The sequence below is a fragment of the Xiphophorus maculatus genome, chromosome 23 (assembly GCF_002775205.1).
Source record: "Xiphophorus maculatus strain JP 163 A chromosome 23, X_maculatus-5.0-male, whole genome shotgun sequence".
Taxonomy (NCBI): Eukaryota; Metazoa; Chordata; class Actinopteri; order Cyprinodontiformes; family Poeciliidae; genus Xiphophorus; species Xiphophorus maculatus.
The window spans coordinates 22,321,849-22,332,405 of NC_036465.1; the positions used below are offsets into that span (position 1 = coordinate 22,321,849).

At 42.3% G+C, this 10,557-nt stretch overlaps 2 protein-coding genes across 3 annotated transcripts in view; both read left to right on the forward strand.

Moving 5' to 3' along the window:
* Positions 1–3,108, forward strand: part of LOC102225941 (serine/threonine-protein phosphatase 2A 55 kDa regulatory subunit B beta isoform) — a 54,702-nt gene extending 51,594 nt beyond the window's left edge. For both annotated transcript variants that reach the window (XM_023328761.1, XM_023328762.1), the window contains exons 7-10: positions 50–219; positions 744–835; positions 935–1,058; positions 2,938–3,108. In XM_023328761.1, the coding sequence (XP_023184529.1) occupies positions 50–219; positions 744–835; positions 935–1,058; positions 2,938–3,093 (542 nt within the window). In that variant the 3' untranslated portion in view covers positions 3,094–3,108. The remainder of the gene's footprint in view (positions 1–49; positions 220–743; positions 836–934; positions 1,059–2,937) is intronic.
* Positions 3,109–3,201: 93 nt separating this feature from the next.
* gpr151 (G protein-coupled receptor 151) lies at positions 3,202–7,808 on the forward strand. The gene is made up of 2 exons (XM_005795526.2): positions 3,202–5,390; positions 5,998–7,808. The coding sequence occupies exon 2, from the start codon at positions 6,019–6,021 to the stop codon at positions 7,345–7,347; it is 1,329 nt and encodes a 442-aa protein (XP_005795583.1). The 5' UTR covers positions 3,202–5,390; positions 5,998–6,018; the 3' UTR covers positions 7,348–7,808.
* Positions 7,809–10,557: the final 2,749 nt, after the last annotated feature.

Below are 10,557 nucleotides of genomic sequence, written 5' to 3' on the forward strand. Positions count from 1 at the left end.
TCTCTGCAGTAACAAAATGGGTTTTTTTTTTCTTCTCCGTCCTACGTAGACTTCGAAGAGCCGGAGGATCCGTCGACGCGGTCCTTTTTCTCAGAAATCATCTCATCCATCTCCGACGTAAAGTTCAGCCACAACGGGCGCTACCTGATGACAAGGGACTACCTCACTGTCAAGGTGTGGGACCTCCAGATGGAGAACAAACCACTCGAAACCTACCAGGTAATGTATCTGTTGTCTCCATCGTCCGTCTAAAAGAAAAAGAAAAAAAACCTAATCTCAGCTGGGGAAGTTAGGAAGTCCCATCTTGGCCCAGATCAAATCAAATCGTATTGATCTCAAGCTAATCAGTCAACGTAATACTGTTTCACTGTCAGTCTGCCGCGCTGTAACCTTGTCATCTTCAGCGATTACCCCAGAAGGGCTTATTGAACCAAGTATCCATTAGAGGGTAGCGCTAGTGCCGATGTGAGCCGAAGGGTAAAACCTCCCACTGTGTGGTCATTGGGGTCAGATCCACCCTCTCTGATGTAGGAAAGTAATCCTGCAGCAGGTCATGATTGATAAGGCCATCAGGGGATTCTAACTCTGGCTTCACCTGCTGCCTAACGTCTTAGCAGGGGTCACCAGGCCTGGAGGATTACTAAAAGTAGAGCATAAGGCACTGAAGCTTAGGGTTGTTTTTTTTGTTTTTGTTTTTTTTTTTTTTACTGAAAATCAATGCAGTAACCAACTTTGTTTTTTAGGTTCACGACTACCTGCGGGGCAAACTTTGTTCTCTGTACGAGAACGACTGCATCTTCGACAAGTTTGAGTGCGTCTGGAATGGATCGGACAGGTGAGACGTCTCAATCAATCGTCAGAGAGACGGGTCGGTACAAATCCATGGATGCATCTTTGTAATGCTCGCCTCGCTTTTCCCCCCCTTCCCCTTCAGCGTCATAATGACGGGCTCCTACAACAACTTCTTTCGAATGTTCGACCGGAACACCAAGCGGGACGTCACGCTGGAGGCCTCGAGAGAGAACAGTAAACCCCGAGCGATCCTGAAGCCTCGCAAGGTGCGAAATAAACATATTTGTTTTCTCAACGTATAACCAACTGTAGTAGAGTATGTATTAAAAATCAGAACCAAAATGTCTGCTTTAAAGCTTTTCTTGCAGCCTTATTGTTACGTTGTAGTAGGGCTGGACAATATGTCAATAATAATATGTATCGCAATAGGCCTGTGATCAATATCAGTAAATACTACGCCTGATTAGTATCTACAATATGTACAATATTCACTGAATATTCAAAATTGAGATGTAGGCAGAGGAAAGACTTCAGTCGCTCAACCTCTCGCTAAGCTAGGTTTGTGGCATCAACTAACTTACTCGCTCTTTGGTAGCCTAGCAACAACTTGTTGAGTAACTCACGCAGCAGCAGTTCCAGGTTTCCCCTCATAACTGCTTAAAAATAGGAGAAAAAAAAAAAGCAACGGCGTGGAGTGAAAATTGTGAATAAAGCAGGAAAGATCATGTCACCAGTTCGGCAGTATTTCATATATTTAAAAACTAATGAATCATTATTGATATCGACTGATATGAAGTGCATATATCACAACGCGTTTTTCGCCCACGTTGTCCGGGCCTACATTGTACATATTCTTTCAGCTTTCCACCATTACTGGTTAGATTTGGAACGATCAGGGCTAATCTCGAGGGAAGGAGGCGAGTAAGGAGGGCCAAGCCTATTAAAGTGACTGTAAGTTTAGAGTTAGAGCAGGAATAAATCTGTTTCACTGCAGACAGCAGATCTTAAGTGTATTGAAATATGCTAAGTTTATAGACCATGACAATTAATTTTTCCCAGTATGTTGGCCTTTAATGTGACATGCAGAATATCCTATGCAATTCTAAATAAAAACAAAACAAGTCAGTTAGGGGGGAAATCATTTTAAATACAACCTGTAGGTACTTGGTCGTACACCATTCAGGGATCTGGTGCCACAAAACAACACTGAAAAACACAGGGCAAATGACTCTACATATTTATATCCAGCTGCAGCAATTAGTAATATTTGATACGCGCCTAACATAGTAAATGGGATTATCGAAAAAGCTTCAACTGTGCAGAGGGATTACAAAGGCAAAGGAAACAAAAAACTGATTAAAGACAAGATGGAAACTGTTCAGTAAGTCTACAGAGTCTGACAGCAGCACTGAAGGAGCTGCAGGAAGTTCTGCCATCTACTGGCAGTGGGCTACATGTGACAACTGGCACTTTGATAACACCAGTTCATATACTGACCAAAAGATTTTTAGATGTGTGCCAGGAAGCTGGAGATGAAAATTGAATTCATGCAGTCATTTAATTTAATGGTGCGACTTTTTCCTGATAACAAGGGTCAGGTAGAGGTCGTGAAAAGTGGTTAAGAGAAGAGGTTTTTTTTTGGTTTTTTTTAAGTAATCACTTTTCTTGGTTGGAAGAAACTAAAAACACTTTCCAGTTAAAGTTAAGAAACTGTCTGCCTTTTATTAAGACAAAAGAATTATTTTTGCATTTTAAGTTAGAAAAATAATACTGAATAATGAGTACTTTAAATGTTGGTATTCTGGACCATGTTGCAAAAGGTTTGGATACCACTGTTATGGAGTAATTTCAGCTTTTTTATTGCTTATATTTTTCCTCTAAAAAAATGTTTTTCAGTTGAATTGTAAAAGATGAATGCCAAAAAAATGCAATGTAAAAAAAAAAATAAATCCGCTATTGACATTATCCACGTTGTCCACCCCGGCTTCAACAATAAATAGTGAATTTATCTAGCATTCGATTGATCTGGAGTAGCTAAAAACAAAACAAAAAAAAAATTAAATAAAAGAAATGTAGTCCAAAAATTGCCTCAAATGTAAAGATGCCTTGTGTGTAAAAACGTCTGACTGTCCCTCTGCCCTCCAGGTGTGTGTAGGTGGGAAACGTCGCAAGGATGAGATCAGCGTAGACAGCCTGGACTTCAGCAAGAAGATCCTCCACACGACGTGGCATCCGCATGAGAACATCATCGCCGTGGCGGCCACCAACAACCTCTACATCTTCCAGGACAAAGTGAACTAAGAAAAAGAAAAAAAAGACAGTCTGCCCCAAATTATGAAACCTCCCAGGACCCAAACATAATGTGAGGGGTTGCTGTCTTAAATCCCCCCACCCGACCCCCCAAAAAGCCCCCGACTCTACTTTAAGAGAGTCCTGTGTCCAGACACTGACGTGAGAAAGTGGACAGTGAAACGGACACAATTCGAGGAAAAGGCTTCATTTCGAGAAAATGACTCCTAATTTAATTTATTCAGCCATGCGGACAACAGAAGGATCGAATCCCGTGCGTTTTATGCAACACGAAGGACCGCTGCATGAATAATGGTATGTAGCAGCCCTCTGGACCCCGAAGAAGCAGGCGGACAGGGGAGCGGTGAATTTTCAAACAGAGCACAGAGACTGAAAGCCAGCTCACGTGATGGTGGCTCTTCTTCATGTAGCGTCGGCGCCCGATCCCTCTCTTCCCCCCACCCCGGCGTTTCAGCCCGCTCCAGCTGCAGCGCATGCGATGGACCCTGCGGCCTCCTACTGAGGTCGAGCACGGGACAACGCAGAAAGAAGAAGAAGAGACTGTTAATAATGCCTAACCCCCCCCCCAGAAACTGCACGCAGCACGGTCAGTCTCACCGGTTTTCCCGTCTCCTTACCGAGACGTCTGTAGTCTGCGACGCGAATGAAGCCCTTCCAGGCGGCGCGAGTCGATGGTTTTTGTTTAAAGCCGCTCGTTTCGTCCTTCTCTAGGTTGGTGAGTCTGTGTAGAAGCTGTGGTGCCTTCTTTTGGTATGTGGGGCTTCGATGTAATTGGGTGTGGGAGGGAGGGCAAGGGACTGTGTGAATGTTTTAAATTAAATGTTAACTTAGGGTGTTTTTTTTGTTCTTGTTTGTTTTGTTTCTGTTTCTCCCTCTCTTTCTTAACCAATGAAAATGAGCGTAAGAACAAAAAGGCTTCGTTAAGATCGCAAATGGACAAAGTTTTGCAAGTAATAACAAGGAGGAGAAGACGCTGTGTTTTGTACAGAGGAACCGCTGTGTGTTGGATGTTCGCGATTGCTCAGAGAAACGACAAAAGCCACAACTTTTTCCTTTTTCGAGATTGTTACTTTTAAAAAAATAAAACTGAACTCTTTGCTATATGTTGCCCTGTTTGGATGGCGCTGAAAATGATTTGTAGGCAAAACGATTACAAAAATGTTCAGCTTTATGATTTCATAGGACCTTAAAGTAGACCATGTGGGCGTCACAGTGCCACACTAGCTTCGTTTGCATGTGCTGGATGTGAATCTGTTGAAACTGGCAGGTCATTTGAGGCACTGCGCCATGAATGTTTTTAGTTGTTGTTTTTGTTTTTTCTCCCCAAAAGATGTCAGCTAAAGTCAGTTTTGTATGAGATCGTTCCGATACTTGTGCATGTTTGTCCTCTGGGTGAAGATGGGGCAACGAGGAGCAGCAGCAGCAGGTCGTCTCGCAGAAATCGGCTTGGAACCTTCTCCGGTTTCGGTGCAAAACGGTCAGAAGCGTATGTGGACTCTGTAAAATCAGGGAATATTTATGTGTGAGTCTGTTTAACGGTGATATCTTCTAAACCGCCCCTCCTTTGTGACACTTCTTATTGAAACAAACCAACTTTTATAGCTCAGAATGTATCAAAATGCATTGAATTACCATGCAGTCTTTATGCTTACTGGACTTACTTTGAATAAAAAAAAAAGAAAAAGAATAAAGATTTGCAAGCTGAATGCCTGTTAGTGTGGACTCTAATCTATAAACATCTGTTCAATCAAAGATCACAGCTGTACCTGCTATGGGTTGACTAAGATCAGCCTCCGACGTAAGGTCTCCCTCTAGTGGAGACAGAGTGGCAAAGGGATTTTGGCTACTCTTAGTGCAATCATTTCTGTAAAATGCTAGCACAGACTTGTGTGACTTTTATGACAAGGGAGAACATTTTTACATGGTTTTAAACATTAAATTAAACATCTGATTTAATTTAACCCTCCCGCTTTCCCAGAAACAATACCTTAGAGAACCAACTGATGAATTTGTAGCTGCAAGACTACAGTCTAATTTTTGCAAAATTTCACAAAATAGCCTGTTCTAGAACATCATTATGCTTTTTTAATTTAAATCGTTCCACTATAACTCTGGCTCCATGATTGCAGTAAATCATGAAGATGAGCTAAAGCGTGGGGTATTGCTCTATGACCTGACTGTTTTGGACTTCCTTACATGTGTTTGCTTTGCTGTTTGTTTAGACCTCTGAAGTTTTCACAGAACTCCTGGATTTATATTGGAATCACATCCGACACCAGCAGAATAAGGTAACCGACTGGATACAAATGCATGATTTTTTTGTATGTATTTCAGCTTCCATTTGATAACTATTCACTCCTGTGTGTTGATGTACCACAACTATAACCTGAAAATATTTCAGGTTATAGTTGTAATGTGACAAAGTGTGAAGAAGTCCAAAGGTAATAAATATATTTGATGTATGTCTAATGCTGGCTTATGTGTTATTTAGTGGTTTAGTGCTCTTTAACATAATGGTTTTGTGCAAAACATCTACAATTTAGGCATCATTACCACTTTGTTTGGCCTTTTTTTCCCTCCCTAATTGGCCCCATGTGGGTGTAGTCTGCATGCTTTTAGCCAGCTGGGGACGGCAGCTGTCAATCAAGCAGCATCTTTATAACTCGCCGCAGGGGCTGCATCTCTGGGTCTAAGGATAAAACCGGGCGCACGCAAGAGCTCCACTCTTAACTCCTGACTGCCAGCTATTAACTTGTCTGATGTGATTTTTTCATCAGGCTTTGATCTCAATCCATTTCCGTCTTTAGATTGCTAAAAAAAAAAATTTCCTCTCAGGAAATTTTTCACATCTTCTGGCTATCTCTGAATTCTCAGATTTTTTTATTTTCTTATCAGATCATCAACTCTTTGAGATCTATGGATAAGCTCGTTGGAAACAACACGACTACGGAGAACAGCTCCTTGAACAAGTGGACGCTCAATGAACCAGGCTTGTTCCACCATCGGGACCCCAGCGAACTCCGGGTCTTGGTGCCAGCCATCCTGGGAGTCATCTGTGTTTTAGGTGTGGCTTGTAATCTCACCGCAATGGTCATCCTGTTCTCGAATGCCCACCGGGGCAAATTGTCCCTCATCAACTCGCTCATCTTCAACCTGATGTTCGCCGATGGGCTGGTGCTGATGTTCACCGTCCCTTTCAGGGCTGTCTCTTACTCCAGGGCGAGCTGGAGCCTGGGGTGGGTGGTGTGCAAGACGGCCGACTGGTTCCTCCAGTCCTGCATGGTGGCAAAGAGCCTCACCGTGGCTTTCATGGCGAAGGCTTGCAGCCGATACGTGTCAAACCCCACCAGGCAGGTGAGCATCCACCTGGGCTCCATCCTGGTGGTGCTCTTCTTCATCTGGTTGTCTGCCTGCTCCGTCACCATTCCACTGTGGCTGTTTGCGAAGCTGCAGAGAGAGGTCCGTGGGCTCGTGTGTGTGCTGATGTTCCCTCCTGAAGCTAAGGAGTTCATGTCTGTGTACGTCAAAGCGTACCCCTTAGGGGTCTACTGTGCACCGCTCAGCTTTGCCTTGATGTACTTCTGGAAGGCTTACGGACACTGCCAACGTCGCTCCAGTAAGTCTCAGAACCTGCGCACGCAGATCCGATCCAGGAGGCTCACCCTGATGCTTTTCAGCCTGACCCTGGCTATGGCTATCCTGTGGCTTCCTCAGTGGGTGGTATGGCTTTGGGAGAGGCATCTTGCAGAGAAGGAAACTGAAGAAGTTCAGCCACTGACTTCCTCTCCTCCCCTTTTCCTCGCCCTCTCTGCTCAGCTGCTCACCTTCTCTCTGTCTTTGGTGAACCCTCTGATTGTCCTCTTCCTCTCAGAGGAATTCAGAGAGAGTTACCGGGGGCTGTGGAGGCGCCTCACCCTGCGCAAGCAGCCTCCACCTAAGCCAAAGCCCGGACCCCACAACCCTACCTCTCTCCAGTCTCCTTGCCCCAGACCGGAGACTTCAGGACAGCTGATTGGAGAGAGAGGGATTCATTTCAGCTCCAGCCAGGAAACCAGCGGCAAGGCTCAACCTCCGCCGGACCACGGCAATCCTGGTGGGGAAAAAGAGGCGGACAGGGTGAGCCTTAGAGACGGGGTTGTCTTGCCTGATGTGGAGCAGTTCTGGCAGGACAGGGAGACTGGCTCGCACACGGATGAAAACGATCCGGTGCCGTGGGAGAACCAGACCCAAGAAGAGAAAAAATAATAACCAGCCAATATCCAACACACCTCTACCAACTGCTGTGAAGTAAATGACTGATGTTCTGTCTTCTGTGTGTGCAATATTGTTCAAAGGTAAGACGTGTAATCAGAGCGAGTGAGACCCACAAATAGAGCAGCGTCATCTGCATATGTGATAACCTGTTGCAGTTTGTGAGGTAATTATTAGTACCTGTAAATAAAAACTTTATGATAGGATAAAAATAATTTATACAAACTTTCTTTCTACATGGAGTAAGTACCAAAAAAAAAGAAGTGTGTTTGCGAATAATTTCGACCTCGACTCAAGGCTCACGTGTAAAATTCTTTCTTTAATGAACTAAATATTTAAATGTGCATTTGTTGTTTTTATGATGATTAGAAAGTGGTTTGCATGCAACCGTCGATGTGACAGTAATTGGTCTCAGATTTATTTGCAACGTGTCTCTAAATGGAAACTGTTTTCAATAAATGCGCTGTGAAAATGTGGTCTGACTGCAGGCTTTTGTTTTGATTTTATGCTGGTCATTCAAGAATGTCCACACACAGGTACAGTAGAGTCTTTGTGGGATTGATTCCTGCTGACATTTAATCAGTGAGTATTTTTCGTAGCGAAACCTTTTATAATTACCAGGGGTTCTAATTAAAGCTCTCGTCTGAGCTCAGCTGAGGTGTCAGTGGTCTCTCTTGTAATTGTAGCATGCGGTAGAAAGAAACATATCTGTGGTTTACCTATAGGCATAACTAAAGATATCGTTTTTATGGGGGGAAGGGCGGGGGGGTTGTCGACAACAGTACGTATATTCATACTTTGAATCATTTAGCTCTAAAAACCGTTGTCAGTTACCTAACAACTCCTGTTTTCTCACTCCCTTCCTATCTGACATTTCCCCCCTCATTGATTATTTATGCTGACCTTTTATTGCCAGAGGCAACTCACTCAATCAGAGCAACGCTTAACTGTATAACCCATCATCAGTCCCTGGGGTTCCCGCCTGCCCATAAACACTGAAGGTGGGAGAAAATGGTACAGACGCCGAACATTTAGCCCTAGTCCGAAAAAATAAATAACTTTTTCCCCCCCCCATCAGCTGTAGATGAGAAATTAAAGTGTTATTGCTGTATGTTTAAAGACAAAGCACAATATGGTGGGTGTCTCCAAGCTATCTTGTTGACACCTCTGGCCCTGGCATTTACCCTGCTAAATGAGCCAGTAAATCTGTAGTTGTGGGATTTTATCCAATTTCAGCAGAGAGCCTCTGAGCTAGAAGGCACTGAGCCCCAAAAAGTACAAATTAAACCCGTTTTTTTAGGCTTTGACCCGAGCAACAAAAGCTGAAGCTCCAACACCATCATCGATAATTGGTGTGAGGTTTGTCCAAATGAGGCACTGTGTATTGTGGTCGAGCATATAGACCACAATACATATTGTGGTGTGAAGACATGGCCTCATTTCTTATTATTTATGCAGATGAAACTTTGCACCTGAGCTCTGTTTGAATTTTGTTTTCAGAAAGAAGACATTTTCGTGAGGAAGCCCTCGCAAACATGCATATTCATTGATTCACGGTCATCGTGAAGATGCTAAACCAGACGTATTCTACAATTTCATATTCTAGATCTGCAAGGGCATCCATTCTTGGAAAGATATTTATGGTTAACAATCAATCTCAATGACAATTTGAGATTTTCAAAGTTGAGGTATTTCTCTCACGTTGTTGGTGATGTTTTACCATCTTGAAATTTATGACCTGGAGCGGCAAAATGCCTAAACACCTGCTTCCTTTATTTGCTTCGGGCTTGTTTCTGTCAATTAATTACAACGGTGTGGAGTTTATTGTACGTTTTTGTTTTTTTCTACACTTGACTTCAGTTTTAACTAATATTAGAACTTGCTAGATAAAAACCAGTTTTATTCGTTCCGGTACATATATTCTTAGAACTTAAAAAAGGACGTGCTTTATTTCAGCTATCAATGTATTTTTAAATAATACGTTTTTGATAATAAGTCTTCAAACAACTGAGTTAAATTAAGTCTAGGATTAAAAAAAAAGAAAAAAAGGAAATTAAAGCACCAGTCCAGAAATGTCAGCTGAGCATTATTCACAATTATAAACTTACATAAATGGCTGCTTTATGTTTATTGACTTTTTACATAAGCAAAACAGTTATTGAATGAACAATAAGAGACGTGCAGTAAAAACTACAGCTGTTGATGATATTTGAAGTACTGAATTTAAGCCACAGTGTCAAGCCTCCTGGTGAGTGTAGCTCATCTATTATCCCGCTATAATATCCAGGCCCTTTTTTTTTTAAACCCTTTCTCCTCCACACAGACTTTAATGCATCACCTCAAACTCAGAAACCTTTCTGACCCTCATTTCCTCCCTCATTTTGAGGAATCAACAACTCTACCGCCGCGGGCAGCAAAGCAGCAGAAGTAGAAATGCGCTTTTCTTTCTAATCCTTTAGTCACTCAGACACAGTTTGAATTGTTTTCTTCATTCAGTGTAATGCAGAGTTCCACCAGTCAATAAGCCCCAAGTACCACCAGGGCAATAAGGATACTACTGTACTACTCTGCATACCTGCAGATATGGGAGCAGCAGCATTATGGAGTTCAGTCACTGAAAAACAAAATTTTACCAAGTAATTTTGATCCAGTTTCTAGTGCAAATATCTTAGTATTCTTGAAATAAAACAAAACTAACTTACAAGTAACTTATCAACAATGGGAGCTTGTTTCAAGTAAATAATTCCTTAATATAGATGAAAACTTACTTGTTTTCGATCATCATCTCTAATAAATGAAACTCTACTGGAAGTGACAGGCTAATTATGCTCACCAGGAGAAGCTGGCTGCAATTAAGCCACACGATGAAACCTTTTTTTTTTTCGCTTGTCAGATAATTTCACTTTTAACAAGACATTTTTCGCCTGTTATAAGTGAAATAATCCATCAGTGGAACTAGTAGATTTTCACCAATATTAAGAACCAAAACAAGGTCCCACATCTTGCTTATAAGCCAGTTTTGTCCTATTTCAAGTCTACCAAGATATTTTCACTAGAAACCAGACCAAAAATACTTTTTTGTTTTGTGTTTTTACAATGACAGGTGAGCCTTCCTGTAACTTTTTCCCATTTTGAAAAGCAGTGTTTAGGTTTGGATACACAACATGTTTTGGAAGCGGGGCCCAAAAAAGTCACACTGAAGAT

What these genes read in the sequence shown, in the direction of transcription:
- gpr151 (XM_005795526.2), top strand. Translation starts at nt 6,019, where the DNA reads ATGGATAAGCTCGTTGGAAACAACACGACTACGGAGAACAGCTCCTTG.